This window comes from Drepanopeziza brunnea (assembly GCF_022702325.1).
Source record: "Drepanopeziza brunnea f. sp. 'multigermtubi' strain 214-2 chromosome Unknown ctg2, whole genome shotgun sequence".
NCBI classification, from domain to species: domain Eukaryota; kingdom Fungi; phylum Ascomycota; class Leotiomycetes; order Helotiales; family Drepanopezizaceae; genus Drepanopeziza; species Drepanopeziza brunnea.
The window spans coordinates 122,000-144,999 of NW_027094065.1; the positions used below are offsets into that span (position 1 = coordinate 122,000).

The 23,000-nt window shown below is 50.5% G+C and overlaps 9 protein-coding genes across 9 annotated transcripts; 2 read left to right on the forward strand and 7 right to left on the reverse strand.

The window, feature by feature from the left end:
* Nucleotides 1–408: 408 nt before the first annotated feature.
* On the reverse strand, nucleotides 409–2,684 carry L3040_001228 (uncharacterized protein; the record flags this gene model as incomplete). Its single annotated transcript, XM_007292789.1, has 3 exons — nucleotides 409–2,279; nucleotides 2,327–2,480; nucleotides 2,568–2,684. 3 exons carry the CDS (start codon nucleotides 2,682–2,684, stop codon nucleotides 409–411), a joined length of 2,142 nt encoding a protein of 713 aa, XP_007292851.1.
* Nucleotides 2,685–4,419: 1,735 nt separating this feature from the next.
* Nucleotides 4,420–4,962, reverse strand: L3040_001229 (uncharacterized protein; the record flags this gene model as incomplete). Its single annotated transcript, XM_007292790.1, has 1 exon — nucleotides 4,420–4,962. One exon carries the CDS (start codon nucleotides 4,960–4,962, stop codon nucleotides 4,420–4,422), a length of 543 nt encoding a protein of 180 aa, XP_007292852.1.
* A 986-nt stretch (nucleotides 4,963–5,948) lies between these two features.
* Nucleotides 5,949–7,632, reverse strand: L3040_001230 (uncharacterized protein; the record flags this gene model as incomplete). Its single annotated transcript, XM_066156669.1, has 5 exons — nucleotides 5,949–6,673; nucleotides 6,773–7,247; nucleotides 7,299–7,333; nucleotides 7,385–7,503; nucleotides 7,553–7,632. 5 exons carry the CDS (start codon nucleotides 7,630–7,632, stop codon nucleotides 5,949–5,951), a joined length of 1,434 nt encoding a protein of 477 aa, XP_066012701.1.
* A 779-nt stretch (nucleotides 7,633–8,411) lies between these two features.
* L3040_001231 (uncharacterized protein) lies at nucleotides 8,412–9,458 on the reverse strand (the record flags this gene model as incomplete). Its single annotated transcript, XM_007292792.2, has 4 exons — nucleotides 8,412–8,452; nucleotides 8,511–8,834; nucleotides 8,881–9,240; nucleotides 9,305–9,458. The coding sequence occupies 4 exons, from the start codon at nucleotides 9,456–9,458 to the stop codon at nucleotides 8,412–8,414; spliced, it is 879 nt and encodes a 292-aa protein (XP_007292854.2).
* Nucleotides 9,459–12,121: 2,663 nt separating this feature from the next.
* L3040_001232 (uncharacterized protein) lies at nucleotides 12,122–13,616 on the reverse strand (the record flags this gene model as incomplete). The annotated part of the gene is made up of 5 exons (XM_066156671.1): nucleotides 12,122–12,150; nucleotides 12,267–12,492; nucleotides 12,557–13,135; nucleotides 13,182–13,237; nucleotides 13,364–13,616. The coding sequence occupies 5 exons, from the start codon at nucleotides 13,614–13,616 to the stop codon at nucleotides 12,122–12,124; spliced, it is 1,143 nt and encodes a 380-aa protein (XP_066012702.1).
* Nucleotides 13,617–14,895: 1,279 nt separating this feature from the next.
* Nucleotides 14,896–16,381, forward strand: L3040_001233 (uncharacterized protein; the record flags this gene model as incomplete). The annotated part of the gene is made up of 2 exons (XM_007292794.2): nucleotides 14,896–15,388; nucleotides 15,459–16,381. 2 exons carry the CDS (start codon nucleotides 14,896–14,898, stop codon nucleotides 16,379–16,381), a joined length of 1,416 nt encoding a protein of 471 aa, XP_007292856.2.
* A 656-nt stretch (nucleotides 16,382–17,037) lies between these two features.
* On the forward strand, nucleotides 17,038–18,315 carry L3040_001234 (uncharacterized protein; the record flags this gene model as incomplete). Its single annotated transcript, XM_007292795.2, has 1 exon — nucleotides 17,038–18,315. The coding sequence occupies one exon, from the start codon at nucleotides 17,038–17,040 to the stop codon at nucleotides 18,313–18,315; it is 1,278 nt and encodes a 425-aa protein (XP_007292857.2).
* Nucleotides 18,316–20,017: 1,702 nt separating this feature from the next.
* L3040_001235 (uncharacterized protein) lies at nucleotides 20,018–20,968 on the reverse strand (the record flags this gene model as incomplete). Its single annotated transcript, XM_007292796.2, has 1 exon — nucleotides 20,018–20,968. One exon carries the CDS (start codon nucleotides 20,966–20,968, stop codon nucleotides 20,018–20,020), a length of 951 nt encoding a protein of 316 aa, XP_007292858.2.
* Nucleotides 20,969–21,650: 682 nt separating this feature from the next.
* Nucleotides 21,651–21,989, reverse strand: L3040_001236 (uncharacterized protein; the record flags this gene model as incomplete). Its single annotated transcript, XM_066156672.1, has 1 exon — nucleotides 21,651–21,989. The coding sequence occupies one exon, from the start codon at nucleotides 21,987–21,989 to the stop codon at nucleotides 21,651–21,653; it is 339 nt and encodes a 112-aa protein (XP_066012703.1).
* Nucleotides 21,990–23,000: the final 1,011 nt, after the last annotated feature.

Genomic DNA, 23,000 nt, shown 5'->3' on the forward strand with positions numbered 1-23,000 from the left:
GAAGTATCTTGAAAGGGGCGAAGAGAGAGGCGCGCGCTTGTGGCTGCAGAGTTGCCGTTGGATCTTCAGGGGCGCACTATCTGAAACTACCCTAGGAAGCATCACGATTGAATTACAGGAAAACAGCAGTAGTAGTTGTGGAAAACTACCGAGCTTTATGTTATTGTTACACAAGGAAGCGTGGTACATCCGTCTCGCTTCCGGCGCCTTTTTCACAAGCGGGGTTCAGGTTGCAAATGGAAAAAGAAAGCTTAGCACGAACGACGATTTAGTCGTCCGGAAGTTCCATATCTAGTCGCAGATCTTGGGGTTCCCATCCCTACCCTGATTATGATGATGCTAATTGTAGACTTCTACTTTCAGAGGCCTTCTATTACAACAAATTACCGCATTCGGTGCTGTATTCGCTCAGAAAATCCGGATTACTTCTTCATCCCATCTCCTAACATCGCCGATCGCATGAGCAGACTTGTCGCCCAAGATCCCTCTTCCAGAGCTCATATAGCGGGGACTGACACTCAACCCCACTCGTCGAAATCCAGTCTCTATCTGCTGCAATAGAAGGCAAACCAGATCTCCAGAACTATTCCTGTGGGCTGGGACAAGCCACGTGGAAGATACAGGATTACGGCTGCGGATCTGCTCAAAGTCATCCTCGGGGCTGTCGAGATACACGCTCGGCTGCATATTCGCGATATCCTTGCTGCCAGCGACCAGAGTCCAGGTAAAAATATCTTCTCGTGTACCGTTTGCTGTCTTGCGGACTTTTCTATCAATTGCCACTTGGTGTTTTTGGCATGCAATATCAGTGTACGCATTTCTCTGGACGAGACCGAATTTACTGTTCGATTCCGGCTCTGGATTTACTCTTATTCGGACCATCCTGATCAGCAAGCTTGTCTCTTCTAGAGCCGGGGCACATTTGACCCCATCAGGTGCGTCGATCGCTGCCCAGGAAAAGCTAGGTGCACGATACACTTCTGGTCGTCTCGACGGATACGAGAATACCCCTTTATGAAAGCGAGGTTCGACGCGCCACAATAGCTGGCTGGTAAAGTGCTTATTATTCCACATGCCAGCCACGTATGGAGCTTCAAAAAGCGGGTACATCTGTCCGGCGATGCCAGCAAGCGCGACCAGTTTGTCTTTCGCTTGAGTGAGTTTCAACAAAGAGTACTTCTCAACGATGGCTTTCCAGTCGACCTCGGAAGCAACAGCTGCTGCGTCTGAGGATGATACCTTTGTCCCGTCCTTCCTCGCCATAAGGTCCTTGAATCGGGTCTTTGGCTTGATGATACCGCAGTTCAGCTCGAGATCGATACCGGCAGGACAGCTCTCAGAAGCCTCGAATTCGCGACACTCCCATGCGATCTGGTCTTTGCAGAAGTGTAGCACCCGCGGCGCCAGCAGCCGTTCCTGCAACACCCAACCCCGCGTATTAACAGGCGCCGCATCAACAATGCGGTTCCAATGCGACGGATCGACAATGTTCCAACGTTGGGTCAGCGTCTTGGCACACCCGGGCTCCGATTTAGATAGGATCCGGGGATACCACGACGCAGGCTTGCTCACAACTCCTACATCCAGCGTCACATCCTCGCGGTCCAGCCGCTCCGGGTCTCGCCCCACGTACAAGCCTTGCGACCCGTTCTCGGCAGCCGTCGCGGAGATATTCAGGAACGAGTTTCGGTAGACGTCGTACATCTGCGTTGATTCGTGCATCCAGTCTGGCTTGTCGCCTTGAATGATGCAGAGGGAGTCTATCCAGATGTACTCCACGCCTGAGCCGAGTCGGCGCGCGAAATCGATGGCGTGTTGGAAGGTGCGGGTGAGTTTTTCTAATGGTATACCGTCTCTTGTAAAAGAACAAACGTTACTTTTCGTAAGAGTGAGAAATTTGGCGTGGCCCCAGCAGTGGCTAAGTGTTACGTATCTACCGACTGGTTTGTGTGCATTTTCGGCATTGGGGTGCATCAAATCGCTCGTCACGACAAGTTTGACGGTGGTAGAACTCAGCGGTCCCAGTTCGATGAGCCGCGTGGGGTAGAACGGCCTCTCAAACTTGGGATTACCTATTTTACCAGAGGATCCCGAGGCTTTCGAGTTGATCAAGCCGTCCGAGCTTCGCTGCAACCCAGCTCGACTTTCAAAGCCACTCGAAGGGCAATTCTTGTGTCCAGGCCCAACACACGCAGAAACCCACGACTTTGCCAATCCGAGAACCTCTGGCGAGTTCAGACTCCGAGATCGAGTAACCTTCAATGTATCTTTTTCGCCATCTGTTGTTGGGTTTCAGCACACGACTCGCTTGGAGGAGACCACGAACCTGTTTTCTGGAGCAGCAGTATCCCTATCCGGTCTGCCTCATTCCAGTACCCGAATCCCCGCAGCGAGAAATCAAGGCGGTACGAGTTCTTCTCAGACAAAGGAGTAATATGTGCCACGACGAGCGGAAAGTCGTCGCCACCATCCGAGGGGTCCTGTTGTGGTCCGTCTAGCAGCTCGCTCGCTTACAGTTGGACTGAGATCTCGTTCGTCCGAAGGAATTGAATGAATGAATGACTTACTTTCGATCGGGGATTTCGGAGCCAGTCCTCCCAGATGCGCCGACAGATAAAACAAGGTATTCGCGCTGATTGTTCGAGACTTCTCAGCGTCTTCTGGTGATCGAAGTCGAAGTCCATGTTTCGTTTACGCTGCTGCTGCCGCACATGGTGGCTACGCAACACTTCTCTGCAGATGTCGCAAATCATACCGAGACAAAAGAAAGAAAGAAAAGAGCAAATGAAACTATCTAACTGCTTCGTCTACATGTCTACTACTCTACAGCGATATTTGTAAGTTTATACACAATCATAGTCCAGCTCGCGTTGTTGGTTTTGGAGGGCTCCTCGCTTGAGTACCAGCAGCGCGGTTACACAAGCCTTACTATTTGCCATCTCACTAACCGCTCAACCTTCAGGATCCACACCGGATAGAGTTTTTATATGCAGACGCCCCCCCCACTCGTCTCTCCTCAAGCCATTGAAATCCATAAGGTTTTTCTATACCGGGAAGTTTTAAAGGGGCAGCGTCGCGCTGACTTTGTATCTACGGTACCTCTCTGCCTGTCTGGTTTCGATACGGCTTGAGACTTTGGAACAATTTATGATGATTCGACAAGTATATTATGGCTGTTGGGTTTTATGTTGAAGCTTGCAGAGTTGGTTTTTATGCTACTAATAAATATTTGTATGAACAGGCTTTCCTGGCGTTCATGGACCGCGCCGTCGATACGTACTAATCGTCATTTACCTTACTATCCACCCCACGCTATCGACAGGTAATAATGGACTTCGGGGGGTCGTGACAGCTCCTATCTACAATATTTGTTTCTATCATATAGAGTCTCCATCCATACTTTCCTCCAGAACACAGTAGCTCCAGACGCCGAATAGTTATTAATATACCATACAATGCTGAGGTAAACACATCTTTCACCTATCGAGTCGATGTCGCAGTAGAACGTACATCAGATGAGCTGCACGGTAATGGAATAGTCTAGCACAAAGTTTGGACATCATCGACTAGAGCATTACTTTCATTCTCCGAGTAATCTCTCACGGCCACGAAACAGGTATCCCAAAATCCCAAAACCCGTTTTCAACTGGCTTGTAACCCCATCTTGCTTAGTACAGAACTCTTTTCGAAGGTTGCCGTTCGTACCGCTGAGAATCACGGCGATTTTGGGGGGGGGGGGGGGGGGGGGGGGGGGGGGGGGTTTGGATGTATCATCCGCACCATCTCTTCGTACGCACTGAGTGAGTCTGACACAACAACCAGACCCCCAAGTCACATGTTGTAAAGTCACAAATCCACAAGTCACAAATCCACATGTCACAAATCCACAAGTCACAAATCCACAAGTCACAATCAAAGAATTAGTACCAAGGCAACGACAAAAGTATGTCATTGAAGGTCCAAGCCTGAACCCAAGTCCCAGTAGTTTGTTTACAAGATGGCGAAGAACCGTGTGCAGCAAGAGAGAGACAGAGAGAGAGTGTGTATGTATGAGAGAGAAAAAGGGGCAAGGGGAAGGAAACCGTTCTTCCCCAGCAAGCGAAGCAAGCGAATCCAATCCAAGCACAGAGAAAGAAGCAAGAAGACAAGAAGGATATCCGTACAAGTTCGGTCCGATCCAAGCCCCAAAAGAAACCATTCCCAGTTCTCTCCCGTTTCTGAGCGAGCGAATTTCAAACCGGACATGACAGGCAGACGGTGGTGTGTGTTGCGGGTGGCGGCGAGGGAGATAAAAAACCAGGAAACTCCCCCCTCCCCCATCCTCCCCCGGTAAGTAGCCAAGCCATGTATCCATCCATCAACACTTTATCAAGCGCCCTATTCTCCCCCCCCCCACCCAACTCCTCCCACAGCCACAGTCTAGATGTCAGAGATGTAGACAGTGACATAGTCCCTGCCCTTGCGGTCCTGCATCATCTTGAGCACCTCCTTGCAGTTAGCCTCGGTAACAACCGAGTTGGAGATGTTGGTCGAGCCCCAGTTCGAATCGTTGCTATCGACCCAGTCGACCTTGACCTGGACGATCTTGTGCTTCTTGGTCCAGACGCACTCGGCGAGGTTGGCGCGCACGTCGGAGGTGCCGCTCTGGATCTGCTTGAAGCGGCGCGCCAGGATCATGCAGAGCTCGGCGTAGTTCGAGTTGGCCTCGAAGCAGACGATCTCGTGGCCGGCCGCCACGTCGTCCTCGATGCCGCACTTGCAGACGAGCTTGACGCGCGCAGAGACCGGGCCCGTGGCGATGGGTGGCTCGTTGTCGGGCGCCGGGGTGACAGGACCGGCGTGGTGCCCGAAGGTCAGGGTGGGAGAGGCTGCCACTGCGACGCCTAGCTTCTCCAAGATCATGTTGAAGCCGCTCTGAAGCTTTTGGTCGAGCTGAGTCATGGTGACCGTGTCGGAACCCATGTTGACGAAGATGGTTGAAGAGGTTTGGAAAAAGTGGGCTGGGGTTCGAAAGCGATTGGTGATTGATCGAATGAGTGTGAAAATTGTGATTTGTGTTTGTGATTGAGTGGTTCGGTGGAAGCAGTGGATGATCTCTGTGTGCTGATGAGGATGAGAAAGGGGGATGGAGACATCATTAAATAGATGTGGAGGCTCGTATCCAGCGTCCAGAAAGTGACTGCCGTCAAAGCCAATCTGCTAAAGGCCAACGATGGCTCGCAAATCTCCCTGCTCCTTCACTTCGGTGAAAGCCCCATCTGCAATGCTCCTTGTAGAGAACGCTGCCATGCTGCTGCAAAAGCTGTGAAAAGGAGGGGGATTGCAGGCTGTGCTTCAATCGCAAGGTTGAAGGAAACGTTTGAAAGATCGTTTGATCAATGCAGCCTGGGCCTTGCCTCCAAGAGCAAGGAGCAGAAATCCGTGACGGCAGAATACATTGAATGGGGGTCATCAAACCACTTCCAGCGGGCATCAATGCAGAAAGGCTGGCGGAAACTCGTTTGGTCCGCTTTCGTATGCCCAGCCAGTCCTTGACTGTAAATCGGCCATTCTCACTGAGAGTTCGATCCATGAATCTTGTATTGCTACCCATAGAATGAAAGGTACAATCACGCTCGTACAAGAGCCTATTGCTGTTCAGAATATCTCCTTGATACCGACCCAAAAGACTGATCAGATTCTCTTCAAAATAATTATCTTTGGCCATTGTAGTTAATGACAAGTAGATGCATGTCTCTTTTAGCAAAGGAAAGCCGCTAACGAACCCAACCTTCGCTCACTTGCAGGGAGGGGCTGATCAAAAAGTGTTCATTATGGGTATCTCACGCCTTCAGAAACAAGCCGTTGGTTGCACGCAAGCAGAAGTTCTGGATTTTGTCGTGACTCCCCTGCCCTCGATAAGAGCATCCCATATCATCTGAACTGCAGCCGCAACAAAATGCCATCGCTCAATCATAACCCTCGTAACCAGAATTGAATGCACCCAGGCCTGCTTGGGTGCTAACCCACTCTTCACTCATCAGGTTATTCATCTTCTCCTTTCGCAGCTTCTTCGCGTCTTTGTGCCAATCGCAAGCATAGTCGCACTCGGGCACTTCCTTCTCGCCAAAGTACTTGGTGATCACATGGTGTTTACAAGTATCAACATTTTCGCAGTAATCCACCAGTGCCTGCAGGCTCTTTACTCTCGCCTCCAAGTTGGATTTCTCTTTCGTATCTTTCTTCATCCGGTTGAACGTTCGGTCCCGGTCCTCGCGGCTGTAGTACATGATGCATGCACTAGCCTTCCCGTCTCGGCCTGCACGACCGGCCTCCTGGTAGAAGCCCTCAAACGACTTCGGTAACTGCCAATGCACCACAAACCGTACGTCTTCCTTATCGATGCCCATTCCAAACGCTGTAGTTGCTACGATCACATCATAGCCCTCAAAGTTATTGATCCACCGGTGCAGCGTATCATTCTTTTCTTCAGTGCTTAGTCCTGCGTGATAGGGCTTTGCTCCAATGCCACTTTTGCAGAGTCGAGCCGCCAGAGCTTCGCAATCGCTCCGGTAGAGCGTGTAGATAATTCCAGACACGTTATTTGGGCGTTCGTTGATGCGTTCGAGTTCCACTCGCCGTGCGGAGTTCTCGGCTCGCCGGCGGTGTACAGCCCGCAACCAGCCTAAGAAATCTGCATGTCCGTTAGCCTGCAAACGGCCAAGATTCTTTGGCGAGGGCGCTTCTCGAACACGACGGCGATAAGCAGAAAGATGGCGACGGGATTCCTCACCACTGTAGTGATCGTCTTCATCGCTTTTGAATCGTACTTCGTAATGTAAGTTCTGCCGACTTGTGGTCATAGTGAAAACCTTCAGGTTCGACTGATCCAACTTGAGGATCGCAATGACATCGTTACGAACCTGTGCCGTTGCCGTGGCTGTAAGGCAGATGATTGGTACGTCGGGGAAGCTCTCGCGGAAGAAGCACAGTCCCTTGAATGACGGACGAAAGTCATGACCCCATTCTGAAATGCAGTGTGCCTCATCAACTGCGATGCGGGCGAGCTCCTGCTGCTCATGAACGACTCGTAGGTGCTTCCGAAAGTTCTCCGTGGCACACTGCTCCGGCGTGACATAGAGGAGGCGGGTGAGTGGATGACCAGTTGCAAGGTCTTGTAGCAAACGCTGGCGTTCGTCGTAAGGCGTGGTCCCGTTGATCGAGCCAGCCGCAATATCTGCAGCGCGTAAAGCGTTTACTTGGTCGGTCTGGGAAGGTCAGTCGACTGACTTGGAGTAGGAGGTGGCTTTTGTGCTTGCCATCAGAGAGAGGAGTGGTGAGATCACAATAGTGACTGTGGACGTCAGCTATTTCTTCAAGGCCTATAAACGGGCTCATCGCTTACTGCCATGATCTATAATTGCTGGCAGTTGGAAGCACAGGCTCTTGCCGAAGCCTGTAGCCGCTTGAACAAAGACATCTCTTCCTGCAAGTGCTTCGACGATCACCTCGCGTTGTAGGGGCCTGAGGTCCCAGTTAGCTCGAGTACAATCCCCAACGCGGAATGCCGTACCTGAAAGAGCTTCGCTTAAACTTTCGCCGCAGAGTAAAGTCAATATCAACACACGAGTTGTTCCTTGACAGGGGAGGCATTGTGATCGGACCACACGTGACTAGAATCACGACGCCGCTACTTTCAGCAAGCTTGCTTCAAGGACACCATTCGCGTTGAATTCCGGCTTGTACATCCTCCGAGAGATTTTATGAAGTTCCGTGGGCTCGTATCTTGTGGGCTGTGAGGCTGGTGGTATGAAGGAGCTTGGGTTGTCGACGCGTCGAGGTTTAAAACAAGTCGGGCGGGCGGCCGCAATAACCGGGTCTCTTCTCGGCACAGGAAGCGACGGCCAAAATATAACAAAATATATCGCCGGAAAATGCGGTCGCGGTGGTATAAGTTTTGGAAAGATATTAAAACCGTAGTTGAAAGCTTCCAATAAGCTATGTTTAGGCAGAGTAAATTTCACGATACATATATTCAGCAAAATTGTTTATTTGGCATTCGACTACACCCTTAATATAGCCTCCGACATGCCTTCTTCGGACTCCCTGAGGTATGCTCTATTTCGTCGAGAGCGTTTTCTCACGTTCGTTACTAAACCAGAGTCACATTCATCCATTCCAATCATAGTTTAAACAGCCATAAAACTCTTCACCGTCACTGAACATTCGTTCAAGATTCCGGGCAAGCCTTAACTACCCCCACCTGTCCTGATTTTCAAATAGAGACTGTTTCTCAGACAGTCTTATGATCAAATGCATCCTTTCATTCACTTATTTCATTAACTTATCAAGGATATAGAAGATACCTGTAAAGTTCATTTGATCGTATATATGAATATCGTATCCATCGAAGACCACCCCTCCAAAGAGCCTCAAAAACCGTTCAAGGCATCTTGAACACGGAACACATCCCCTGCAACAGATCAGTAAATATTGAACTCACAGGCTCTATACGGGTAACAATCGCTTACCAGTCTCGAAGAAGTCAACCAGAATGACATTCGGCCGTCTTCCCCACTTTGAGCTGCAAAGAGCTGCTTGCGCACCAACACTTCCGTCTCCTTTCGCAGCGTTCGTTCTGTGCACCTCTACCGTGTCGGGGACCAGGACACTACCGAAGAGGTCGGCGTCTAGGAAGTGGTTGACGATATACATGAGGCCGCTCCCGTCCGATCCATCAGGTCTGTCGAGGGCACAAGACGAGAAGTCGTTGTCGGTGACATCGAACCCAGTTTCGAAGTAGTAGGCAAACTCGTCCATGATGTACGGAACACTGGCTGTGTTCGCACCGTAGTCTGGAGAACGTGTCAGACTGGCCTTCCGACGGGAAGACTCCCTTACCAAGGAACACGACAAGTCGGGTCTTGGCATCGATGAGATGTTGCAGTGATGGCCAATCCGCCATGGCAAGGTGCTTGCCCGGAGCGTAGGCGTACGATGCCAGACCCGAGGTTTTCATGTCGGCGCCGAATTTGGCTACATCTACCCTATCTCCGTTCGTCAAGAGGAGCGAGACGACTTCGTTTGGGTGCGCATCCATCCACTTTTTGATAGTGGTCAGGTAAGACACAAGTGGACCTGCGTCCTTCAATAGACATGAGGTATGGCATAGTCTGAGGACGTCTCTCTCCATATGGGTCTGGGCCTGGAGAAACCGAATGCCACCATCAAGCTGCGAAGTGACAGATAGAAACTGGTTGTCTGTTCTCCGTGTCAATAGACGCTTATCTCGCGAGTGGGCTTTCCATCTCCTCGCGCGACTAACCTGTTGGCAAGACACCGACAAATGCCGAATCATGGGTACCGATCTGTGTTATGTTTGAGTACTTGCGAGAGCACAACTCAGTGTGACCATTGCATGATTTAGCGATAGTGGAGCTTAGGAGAGCGAACGAGGCGATGATGATGTTGAAGAGCATCTTGACTTGCGGTCGTCGATATAAAAACTACCAGAAGCTGCCACAAAACCACGGAATGAGAACGAGGTAGGTCAATTAAGTATGAGAAGAGGGAGCAGGTAAAGTAATTCCTTTGCGTATAGACTCTGGAGCCCAGCTTCTCAGGGAAACCGAGGGTCAACGGGCCACTTCCAGTCACCAGATGAGGTCATCACCGGCCGTTGTAGCAGGCTAAAGCGTTCTATGATCTATTCAACTTACTCCGCACTTGCGAAAGTCAGTACCGTACAGTATCTCGCGGTGTTGTACCTTTTTACTCAACTCGATGGTCACACGTTTTGGAGGCCACCTGCATTTGAGAACTTGCGTCTTATAAGATGCCAGCTTGACCCCCACAGCCTCGAATGGGATTCAGAGAAAGCTTTTTCTCAGACTACAGGCCTGTCTATTCAAGCGTCCGCCCTGCCCGTGCCGGGAGCTATCTTGCTTGAGGGGCAGCACGCTACGATCCGACCGGATCGCCACTATGGTTCGCGCCCGCGATCATGCTGTGCCTGGCTGATTTGGCAGGGGAAGAAGCTGTATGAAATAGATTGAAATACGTAAAGAAACAATAGAGAGCCTCGAAAATAATGACAGGGAAAGATGATATTTCGTGAAAACAGGCGACTGGCTGAGTGAGGTCGAAGATGATTGCGGATCACGAATTGAGAGTCTTGGCCGTATGTCTCGGTTATATGTATGATGATGCGTATCGGGTTACTAGGCCTCGATAACCAGCCGGTAAGTCCGTGAGAGAATTATAGAAATTCCAGCTACCACTATAGTTAGTAAGCACTTTTATTCAAAATGTTATATGATATATAGCTGTGGTGAATAATTTTCCACGTTATTTTGTCTTGATTGATTTTAGCGAGGATTATCTACTGCCAGTATGACTCCCCCCTTCTTCTTTAAAATCTCCTGAATTCTTTTCAAGAGAACACCATAAGAGACTTCAACTCCTCCAACATTGAGCTATCTTCAATATAGTCTCGATTTGCTAATGCAGGAGCGTTAAGTATACATCGATGGAGGACTCGATATTTGATAATCGAATCACAGTAAAAAAAGGAATTAGAGGACTGACCGACACACGAGGGGCTCTATAGACGCAATACGGAAGAGAGCTATGGTTAAATCGGATGCATTAGTACGCTAGCTGTCTCGAAATAGCTAGGTAGATGAATGAATTCATCGAACACATTATATCCGTCTCGACAGCGAAATCCAAACGACAATAAGAGTTCAAGGCTCAATTCTGACGAGGGATCTAACCTTTGAGTCGGCTGCCATTGTGGCAAACGTGCTCGAAGTTGGTGTATTTGCTCCGCTTCTTAATGCTTTCTTTAAGCAGAGAGGAAGAGGGCCAAGAGAGCTGTATTGATTCCGAGATAAGATGGTTTGTCAAAGATCTCGAGAAGACACGATGTCACTGACTTATATAGATAACGTATGCTTCTCAACTAATATCCTTTCGACAGGTGTGCCAAGCATCAGCAATTGACCCTCCCTATCGACGTTCGTTCACCTCTAGTCCTGCAGCTTGTAAGCAATCCGCAAGCACGTAGCGCGAGCGGAAGGATAAAAGCTCACAGATGTAGACGATATGTCTCGAGAATTATACCATGAAATTGAACCCAAGATTGGGCGTGGCCACAGGCACAGCTTGCATCATGCTCAGAGTTCGGAGAATCCTTTCTATCTTACAGTAACTTCAAAGTCTGGAATCGGAAAGGCAGGAAAGGAAAATAGAGAATATCAAAGATTTAAGCTTCTGCTGCTCAAGACCCACACAGCCTATATATTGACACGTATTGAATGGGTAATGGTGTTTTGACAACAGCGACTTAAACGACAGCACATCCGCGATTTTAATCTCCAACTCAAAACTCAGCCGGAAGAGAAAAAGATGCGCTCATATTGGTGCAGCTCACCTCGGAAGTGCTCATTTCGTATTGATCATCTGATTTATTGCCAATCATCCCAAGCCTCGGGAACTTCTCCATCCATAGTAAGTAAGTTAATAGCACGACAGCTTCGCATTTACACTCGCGGCCGCCATCAACGAAATGAATCCAATTAACGACCTCCATTCAGTATAACCTCCGAGCCCAACTCGAGACTTCGACTTTTCAAGTGAATAATATATATCGTCGTCGAACATATCGTCATACCCTCCATCCGCCTTTTCTTGGATCACCTCGAAGATGCATTGGAGTCCGATCACCTTCCGTGGGGCCAAATTTGATACCCACTGCAGGCGGCAAAGTATTTAGGCACTAGCAACATCTTTCAAAAAACCGTGAAGCCATGTCTTCAAGCAGGTATTGATATTTCTCAAAGCAAAGCAAGTCCAATTGTGAGACTTCGATTCGTGTATCTTGATGCCTGTGATAATTGGGCGTGGGAGGTGGGGGGCTAAGAGCTGATACTAGGGGGGGGGCAGTTATGTAGAAGAGAAGAGGAGAGGGGAGGGGAGCAAAAGGGTTTGTATTTATATGTTCATCTAAAATAATGATTACAGTTTTCGCATACCTCCATTGGTACCCATAATCCACCTAGCAAGATGATACCATACATGTGTACAGTTCCCCCAGATTCACCCTTCATTCATACAAAGTCCATCGTAATACATTACAAGTCTACAAGCAGCCTCTGGCCCCTGCCAAACCTGTGATCTATCAACATATCAGTGCCCTCCCCTTCCCCTGCCTCCTCCCCGTCCTCCACGTCCCCCTCTCACACCTCGCTCACCACCACCCCTCTTAAATCTGAAATCATACATACCATCCTTCCCCGGCTTTGGCGCCGGTATGAACAAGATTCGCGGCCTAACTTCCACCCCGGGCTCCTTCTCCTTGCGCAAATACATAGCCTGCTGCTGCGTAAATGGGATACTCACATACCCCTTCGCAACCGCCGCTTGCATCCTCTCCCTCAGAAAGCCCGTGAATCTCGCCTTGGTAGTGCCCGGAATGTCCATGATCGCCAAGAAGTCCCGGAACGAGTCCACCTGGCTGATCTCCTTAATCGTGTCCGCGAGGTAGGCCGCTCCGCCCGGCGGCGGCGCGCCATACCGCGCGAAGGCCTTGTCGCGGAGTTTGGACAGTGGTTTCTTCGGAGCCGAGCGCGGTCCCCCGGAAGATGTGGATGAACATGAGGAGGCGGTAGGAGGTCTTGGATGCGTCGAACGTTTTCTGCAGCCGGTAATCCGAGACGGCAGTTGGTTCCCCGTAAGCTAGTTCGGAGTTCTGCTGCAGCACGCGGATCGTGTTCCTGGTGATGACTTCCGTGATGACGGCTTGCGTCAGCCGGGCAGAGGTATCGATGTCGGCGAGGAGAGTGGCGATCATGAAGTGCCCGATGTTGCTGATGTGCCTCTTGTCCACGTTGCCCTCTTCGGCCGAGAACAAGAGCTCGTTGGCGAATCTCACTATCTCGGGCTCTTCGCGAGCGATGCAGACCAATAGATGGAAGACGTGGAAGTAGCTTTCGATGGCTTTCTCGGAGGCGTAGGTCAGTGTCCTCTTTGCCGTTTCTTCGTACGGGTAGACGGGGGATCTGTAGGTATTTTGCTCGAGCTCTTTGGATAGTTTAATAAGGATGTCGTTAAGAAACTTGAAGAGTACGTAGTCGCTCGTTCCGTTGCCGTAGTTCTGGATGCCAGAAATTTAACGGAGTCAAGTGTCGACGTCGTCTCACTCTGTTCCAACGGAACTCGGAGATGGGGATGGGAAGCCAATATTTAGAAGGGACGCCTTAGATAGAGCGGTTAATGCCTATTTGTAAGGTTAACCGAATATTAGGCTCGCAGAATTTGAGAACCCGCTTGAGGAATGACCGTCTGAAAACAATCAATATCGAGAGAATATTATGGCACCTACCAAGATCGAACGCTACATCAGAGAGGATATTAAATTCCGACACAACCCAATCCATATTCCCCTTTTCCTCTTTCGAAGTGTTGACACCAATCCCTAGCTTAGCCTCCAAAAAATCCTTCTTCAGGCAAAAGCACCTCAACTCACGAGTCCGGATGACATTGTACTCATTGACGACATCCTCGACTCTGGGCCACGCCTCAGCAAAAGCAAGCAATTCTTCAGTCTCCAATAGCCCAAAGATCATCAGGAGCATCTAGTCAGGAAGTTGTGCCGACTGGATGGCAGATTTCGTCACACCGGGTGTGAATTGCGACACAGGTACAACGACACGAGTGACAAGTTTTGAAATGCTCTCAACGTCCCGAGAAATGTAGTTTAATTTGCCAAATTGACATCTACCGCAATGATGGGGCGGATCTTCACTATTCTGATCCCTGAAAGCATCCAATTCAAAGAAGAAATCCCCACCCACCTGCGCACCCACTTTGATCTTCATCCTTCATTCTCGGGACCAAAAATCGTCCTACCTACTGTATCCTGTCACTCGAAAAGAAACTCAACAGCTGAATGTCAATGCCCTTCAACGTGTACGCGCTGGTATAATCCATTTGCGTATCCAAGATGGAAGCATATGTATGGCCCATATCTTCAGACTTGATATTTGGATGTGTCACTTTAGAGTCCATACGGATGTTCGGGGGTGTGAGGGGGTAGTTGGCGGAGAAGAGAATGGTGAGGTGCATCGGGCCGTAGTGCTCGACGGTAAGAATCAGGCACGCGGCGGAGAGGTCATCGTCGTAGAGGTGCAAGTAGATATCTGGATAGGGCTGGGTTTGCAGCTCGGCGATATCTTAGAGGAGACGATGGCCGGGGGCTGGGTGTGCCATGGTGGTGACAGCTCGGGTCGGGTCTGTATATTGAGCCGGATATGATTTTGGACACAGGTTAGAGGAAGTAAGCAAGAAATCTGTTTTGGAAGTCGACATGATTGGAAGTGGAGATGTCGAGATGTCGAGATGTCGAGATGTCGAGATGTCGAGATGTCGAGATGTCGAGATGTCGAAAAGACGAGTGAGTACGAAGTGGAATCCGAAGTAGCGAATATCTCCTGGAACTTGAATCGAGCAGATTTTTTTATGTGGAGAGAGCCGGGGGAAGCGACCATGGCGCTTGAAGATCCGGAGAAGCCATTCTGGATGAACCGGATACTCGGGATATTAGCAATAAGCGCCACAGATAGCCGCGACAGATAGCCGCGAAAGTTCGACCCTGATCTACGTCGGCGATAAGATGGAAATTGAAAAACGTGACTGATGGATTTATTGACTTTTAGATCCGAGTAAGGTATGTAGTAATGCCATTTGACACATTTCACCAAATTCACCTTGAACAATCCCATATTCAACAATCCTATATTCAACATTCAACCTCCAACATTCAACATTCAACCTTCAACCTCCAGCCCATCTATCCATCCATCTAATGCCTCTTCCACTCTCCCATGGAGAGTAAGAGAGTACCAACAGAACAGGATGGCAGCCCTCTCCCGTTGTCCTCTTCATGACCTCGCCGACGAGCTTCTCGTCGGGATCGTCGCCCAAGTCGGATCCAAGAAAGACCTCTGCAGCCTCGCGGTCACGTGTTCACGACTCCAAGCCTTCGCCGAACCACGCATCTACGAAGACTATCTCGTCCGACACGGGAGCCATGTTCTCCGGATTCTTGATTGCGTCGCCAAACGGCCAGAGCGTGCATTGGCAATTCGCGCCCTTCATATCCAGTACCCGAGCCGCGACAGAGCCGGTATCACCTTCCTGAATCCCGTGATGAGACAGATGCTCAATCTGAGAGAACTGACCATCGAGGCCCCGTGCTGCAATGATCCCTCGAACTTGATGTTGTCAGAATATTTTCATCACGAAGGGAAAATCCAATATGCGGATTACTTCACTTGGGCGTCGGAGATGGTTCGAGAGACGACCCCGATGAGTACACAGCTGAGAGTTCGGGTGCCGCTTCAAACCTGTAAGGTCCATTTGATGTAGAATATATATTCTCATAATTATTGTGATAATGTTCTGATATTCAAATCTAGTCACACTCCACAGTCACATGGCCTCACTCAGGGACCGCAGGACCGGCCAGATACAGGGAAGAGATGCCTTCAACATGGGCAAGAACGCCGCCATATTCCTCCATCCAACGCTACGCAATCTCACCATATCCTGCTTTGACATCAACGAGGATATCGCACCTATCCTTTCACCGAAGTACGGCTCTACTCCCCTCAAAAGCCTCACATTCGATGAATGCAATATCAAAGTCGAAGGTCTCGCAGCCATCCTCTCGGTACCCAAAGCACTTGAGCGACTGACCCTCGGCGAAAGAATGCACTGCCTGGAAGGCTACTTGCACAGCCCACTAGGGACTAATCCAGCTCCATTCTTAGATGCCCTCGCGCTCCAAGAACACTCTCTTCAATTTATTAAGCACATCGGCGGTCATACCCCCTTCCCAGCTCACCACAGCAGGAAACTGTCCATGGCTAATTTCACTCAAATTACTAAGATGGAGCTTGATCTACATTCAGCGCTGGCCAATATCTTGAGTGAAACAGCACCACCATGGTCATTGACCGCACCCCCCAACCTCCATCTTCGCCTGATCCGCTGTACCTCGGCATCAACGAAGGAGAAGACAACGCCGCAGAGAATGCTTGAGTGGCTCCGTCGGGTCCCAGAACTCGATTACATCCTCGAAAACGATGTTATACCGCGAAACCACGCAGTCACTGAACTCTGGTATTGCGAAGCATGCACCGAAACATGGGCCGAGATCGCAGAGTTCCTGGCTCCGCAAGGACAGCCTCAGATCTCCACTGATCAACGGCGTTTGAGGGTCTTTGTCTTGGAGAGCACAGGATTTATCCCGCCATACATGCTGGGCGAGCCTCGGCCTGTCGAGACTCTACTTTATGATTCATCTGTCCATGGACATGACGGGGTAAATGGAGATTGAGGAGTAAAATATACCGTGCGAACTTACGGCGAGACAAAGATGTAGTACGGAGCAACCCTGTACCTTCCCGGAACAGGAGACTTCTTAGTACCCTATGGCTGGACGAGACTGAAGGATGATCTTGAACCTGACACTCAAATCCACCTGATCGGCAGCAATCGCTGCCAATCGTGGTGAACGTGCGGAAGGAACCTATTGCCAGGTACCGTTACACAAATTTCGGTAACATTTCTGCTCAAAAATAGCCTAGCATTTGACATCCATATTGAAGCATGGAGATGTCTTTGCCCTGGGGATGCTTCCCGGCCACCTGTGGCGCCGCATATGGAGCATCAGGTTCCGGTCGTGGCAAAAGCCCATCATTAGGAACCAAACAATATGCTAAATGAACAATCTACCCCGGATCTCTGACCTCAAAACGAAATGGGATGATGCGTGAAGAGTGAAGAGTGAAGACTGAAGACTGAAGACTGAAAGCTCGCTTCCCAAAACGTCCTAGCTCCGTATATTTATCTACCTTATCTTAACCTCATGTATTCAGCAAAGAAACTCCATTCAAATGACAGTGACATTTTCGGCACATCGAGCCCGCAACACCATGAACTCTCAATATCCGCCCTGATTCAAGTATCAAATATTAATGATTAAATGATATCATGTCAACATCCGCTTTACCAAATGCATACCGCAGCCTGCTCAGCCGCCACCGCCTCACCCCGAGCCTCGCCCAAGCAGCGCTGGTCACGCGTCTCAGCAGGCTCCAATGCGACCTGCAAAACACCCCCCAAAACACCTCCCTGAACCTGAGAGGCATCTACATTCACGGCTCAGTTGGGACGGGCAAGTCCAGGATCGCCGACCTCTTCGCCTCCACGCTCCCGCCCAGCATCTCCCACCGACGGCTGCACTTCCACGAGTTTATGATGGACGTGCACTCGCGCCTGCACGTCGCGCGGTCCTCCCCGACCTTCGCCGGCGACCCCCTGATTGCCATCGGGCGGCAGGTGGCGGAGGAGAGCCGGGTGCTATGCTTCGACGAGTTCCAGGTGACGGACATTGCGGACGCGCTGATCCTCCAGAGGCTGTTTGGGGCCGTGTGGGAGCGGGGCGGGGTGATGGTTGCGACGAGTAATCGCGTGCCCGAGGGCTTGTACGAGAGGGGACTCAATAGGGAGTTGTTCCTTCCCTTTATCGCGACGCTGCGGGAGCGGTGTGAAGTGTGGGAACTGCAGGGAAAAGAGGATTACAGGATGAGAAGTAGGGCAGCGGATGAGGGAAGAAGAGAGGCTGTTTTCTTTACTGATCACAAGGACTTTGAGAGGAGTTTAGACGAGGCAACGGGGGGTGTCCGGCTAGAGGAGAAGGTTATCCCGGTGCTCATGAGCAGGCAGCTTCGGGTCATGGCTGCGGAGGAGTCGGCTGAGGGCAGAGGGGGCAGAGGGGGCTTGGTCGTCCGTTCACGCTTCGAGGATCTATGCGAGAACTTCCTCGGATCGCCGGACTATTACGCGCTGTGTAAAGCCAGCTCCGTGATCTACCTGTCCGGCCTGCGCCAGTTCCGGGCCGACGAGCTTGATTTTGTGCGGAGATTCATCACGCTTGTCGATCTCGCGTACGAGGCGAAGACGAGGGTCATCTGCTCATCGTCGGTCCCGCTGTTTGAGGTCTTCGCCAACATCGTACCTCGACAGATCCGTGTTGGGGGAGACCTGAGGGACGAGCTGGGCAGGCAGATGAGTGTCAAGGGAGAGGGGGGTAGTAGCTCTAGTATGATGAGCACGTTCATCGGGGAGATGGAGTGGAGCGCTACAGGACTTGCGGAGGCCTCACTGGCGACTGGAGGCGCGGGGGAGAGCGATGTTGGGTTTGCGGTTGGGAGGGCAGTGTCCCGGCTGTATGAGATGGGGAGTACGGAGTATGGTATTACGGATTGAACATGCGGAGCCGAGAGGCCGTCGCCATGGTGTGACTGTGTGAGCGTTGTGAGAAGGATCATCTGACGCTTCATTTACGCTCAGCATCTTAGGCCTTCTGATGTCGCAAACAGACTGGGCCCGACCGACTTGGTTGAAAGGCCCGTCCTGGATTCGAGTAAACCAAGGCAGGAGAAGGCCGGATGGCCCGAGACGGCAATACGAAACCGGCGTCGTCGCAGTCCGGGTCATGTGGTGATTGTGTTGCCTGGAGAATGGATTTCGCATCGGTTCTCAAAGCCCAAGCTCACAGTACACAAATGTCCATTCAGGCTGCAAGCTCAGAGCCAAGCAAGTATATCCGTCCCGTTGACTACGAAGCGGAACTCCTTCGCCGTCCCTGATCGCAGTCTCCTTTCCATCTGGCGTCACAGCAGTTAAATACACACATCTATACATACATACACAGTCATTCGCTTCCGTCACTTTGGAAGCGAATAAACAAGTCGTCGTACACGGCGCCGCGAATCTCGAAATAAAAAAGACTCGTCGAATCTATTTGGGATGCACTAGGACCCGTTATGTATATTGCTAGGCTTTTTTCGGGTCCAATCAGGGGTCCGCTCAAACCTCATATTGTCTGTTGTCACTTATTGGGCTTTTGAGATTTTAATATCCTACTTCATACACTGGGATAATATATAAGAGATAAGATCGCGGACCTTGGGAGGTTCCTTCCCTCGTAACATAACGCTGGCAGTCCGGCAAGTCAATACGATAGATGTTCCGTTCCTCCGACCCACTAACTAGTACTGTGCGTTAAAAGCTCTCACTCCCTCTTCTCTCTCTCTCTCTCTCTCTCTTTCTGTCTCTCTCTCTCTCTCTCTCTGTCTCTCTCCACCCCCCCCAACCATACTCCGACCTTCTCAGTCTCATCTTTCTGCCCTTCTGCATTGAAGTCTCAAATCTCTCTCTGTGTGTCTGTCTCTGGACACTCCAACCTCCTCAGTCTCTCCCGTCTGTCTTTCTGCATTGAAGTCTCGACCATGACTTCAGCGACGGTTCGAAATCGAGGTAAGTTCATTACCTATTGCAAATCCTAGGATGGCTAGTCCCCCCCCAGATAGGCGTTGACGCTGAGCCCCTTCTTCTAGGAATATCGCACCCAGGTAAAGATACTGTCGAGGCCCTCGCTTTTTACCTTCCCGACTGACTCTGCTCCGTAGCAAAGGCATGAGCACCGAACCAGGAAGTAAGTTTGGAGTGAAATGAAGAGCTCTGATAGATTACTATCACACTCAGTAAGTTTTATTGCTTGCTCTCGTCCTGGTGTGGTGCAGATGCTGATCTTCTGTTCTAAGCGAAGGAGCTCCAGAAGCATCGCCATCATCATCACCGAGCAGCGGGCCAGCGACCCGGTCCTCAAGCCCATCATCGATTGAGGACCGAATAAATGCACTGAGCCATCTGGGATTGGGGCTCTGGGACTACGAGACGAACCTCCGGACATTCAAATGTCTAATAGAGGCAATCAATTGCTTAGAGAGAGAATTCGGCCGGAAGCAGAAAGAAACTCCTCACCACCCTCCTTTTTTTCCCCTTCTGAACTATTCCCTACCTTCGACGATAAGAGCTGCAAGGAGGACTGATGGGGGAGGATTACATAGGACGTCAAATTGCATATCTGCACGGCACAAATTCCGTAATCAAAGCGACAATGTTCTCATTGCAAAGTGCACCTCGACTTTCTCCTCCTTCCCCTCCCGCTGCGACTTCCACCCCTTTCTTCTCTCGACCCACCACTATCTAAACCCCAAGCCCTCAACTCGTCACGCGAAGGCTTCCAACCAGTCTTCATCTCCTTACTCACGGCCCTCTCGACCTCCAAATTATGTGGCCAAGTGACTGCACTTGCAAGGTCTTTTTGAATGGCCACCATCGCCTTGATCCAAGGTGGTCCATTCCCAGCGCCCAAACCACCTCTATTTGCGCTAGCTGTCTTCTTGCAGACCTCGATGCACTCGCAGCTGTAGCATCGAAAAAATGCATGCGACATCTCTACCAGCAAGGTGGAGATCTGGGCGTGGGCGCGAGTTGCCGCCCCGTTACGTACATATGCCATATTGATATTTATCGTCCGAGATTCCCGGTCATAGAACCCTGGCTTGCCGTCCTTATCTCTGAAGATGACCGGCCTCGGCGTGATACTCTGTCCCACGAGATCAAAGAAGTAGGCCCTGTCGAGGATCGAGAAGAAGACCGCCATCAACCCCGCCGCCTTGGTCTCGTCATCGACCACCATCTCGCCGCCCGCGCGCTGCAGTGCGGCCAGCATGTTCGCATTGAGCCGCTCGGCGATGGGCTTCCGGGCGTTGGAAACGACCGCGCGCGATAGGTTCGACGACGTGTACCTCTTCCCCTTTGGGTTCTCCACGTCGTCCATGATCTTGAAGTGCTCCGGGCTGTTGTTTCTGCCGCGGCCTTCTGCTGGCGCGGCGCCTGTTTCTTCTCCGGGCATCGCGGCCGGCTCGTACTCTCTGCGGAACGGGCGCGGCCCATGCGGCTGCTGCTGCTGCTGCTGCTGCTGCTGCCGTCGTCTGGAGCCCCCGGCCCCGGATGTGCCCACTCGTGGGTAGGCTCTGCCTGGTCGCCTGCGGCTTTCTCGTGACGGCATCTTGGTTGGTTTTCTGTGGGAGTGTTCGGTTTGGTTCGTGCAAGTTGCTGTTCGTTTTTTTTCTTATTCTTTTCTCTAGAACTCCAGAGAGCATACCTACCTACCTACCTACCTATCTATCTATATACATGCACTAGAGCATCTGTTTCGCCGGAAATGGAACAGCAGTTTGTCATCAGCTGGTTGCGTCTGCGTTTTCCCTTGTTTTCTTTTCCCTTGTCTTCGGTGCCCGCCAACGACTAAGCGAGCTTTGCTTTGCTTTGTTTGTTTGTTCAGTTCAACTCTCGCTTGTGGTTCATTCCGCTACTTGAGAATCCTACTTCCATTGTAATGTCTGTCGAGAATTCTTGGTATTCGAGAGCGTCTGCGTCGCTGTCTTTTCATCTAGATCTGAGCGGTTAAACTAGGTAGTTAGATAATTATGATGAGGCCCCGGATGCAAGACGACAGACAGGAAGGAAGAAGAAGAAAAAAAACCCTGAATCTGGATTTGTCTTTGGATTTGATAATTTTGATAATAATATGCAACAATCTTGGCTGTTTATTCATCACAGAACTCTGTACTTCAAACCTTGGGTATAACATGTCAAAAGTCATCCATTCTCTCATGCTTTCTCCCTATAATAGGGCCCATCTCTAATATTCTCCGGAATCCTTCCCTTGCCATACTTATCCGTCGCTATCAAGATCCATACCGCTTCTCCTTGATCCTGTCCTGTCCGAGCAGCCCCCTCCACTCTCTCCTCTCAGAGTCCGCAGGTAAGTAGAGAATCGGTCCAAGCCCCGCGAAACCGTCTGTCCACCAGGGTCGACGCTTCCGCGGACAGTATCCCATCCCGAGGGAGAGCTCGTACACGGACGGCTCTGGGGTCGTCGCGGCATTTCGTGTACCGTCCAGGCCCACTGTGGGGTGGGTGCTCATGGCATGGCAAGTTCTTTTCTGAGCGCCGCTGTGTTGCCCGGGTATTTTGCTGCTCAAGGGTTTTGGCTTTTGTGAAGAGGAAGCTCCCCATCTTGACATTTTCAAGAGATAGAGTGTAGCTAGCGACTGGGCGACGCGAAGCCTGTGATTGAAAGAGGAACAGCGTAGATTGTTGATGGATACATATGCTCGGTTCTGATTCTTGAGGTCGGAGTTCGGGCTGCTGTGCGAGGAGAGCTTTATATATGGGTGTCGGGTGGTCTCTTTCCCTTTTGTTGGGAAGTGAAAATGTAACGTGATATTATAGAGGTAGCGTCAAGCCATGCCATGCCCTTATGGGCGTCCTTAATTGATTAATTTAGGTAGCGTTTAACAGAGAGATCAGCTGAAGGATATATAGATACCGCTAGAAATCAAAGGAGGTATTGCGCCGCTGGAACCAACGCTACGGGGTCACCCGTAGTAGGTGTTCACGCCTACAGACCATCAGATCAGGGTATCTGAAAGAAAGCCTCTGAATAACCACCGTAACTAACCCTTCTGCTGAGCTGCATAGGCATAATGATGATCCCAAAATACGCGATGTTGATAGGTAGATAAACACCCTCGTTCGAACGAAACAGACAATATTATAACCAGGTAGGTACCTATACCCGAAAGTGAATGTAGGTAAATAAACCCCTCGGTAAAAGAAACCGAACGCCAGGAAAAAGAAGATTACTTGGATAACATAGAGAATAATGACAACGAACTCGCTGATAGGTACCTAGACTTCATACTTGACTTGCCTACTTGAAGAATATATGCTTAGACATTATGAACATCCAATCGTCTAAAAGCATTTGATTCGAGCTTGGCTGAGCCTTGCATACTGCTGCTGCTTTATTTCCCTTCTCTTCTCTCTGAAGTTTGATCTATAAGGAAGTTAGAGCTTCGTTTGTACGGGCAACACTCTGTCCGACGAAAGATCACGGCCTTTGAGATGTTGACACGTGATACCAACACGTGTGAGAGGACCTTTCTCCGGATTGCCGTCATACGCCGATGGATAGTAACTTTCTACTGTCGGTCGGCAATTGCCGGGGACTGACGACGGCGGGGTCAAGATTT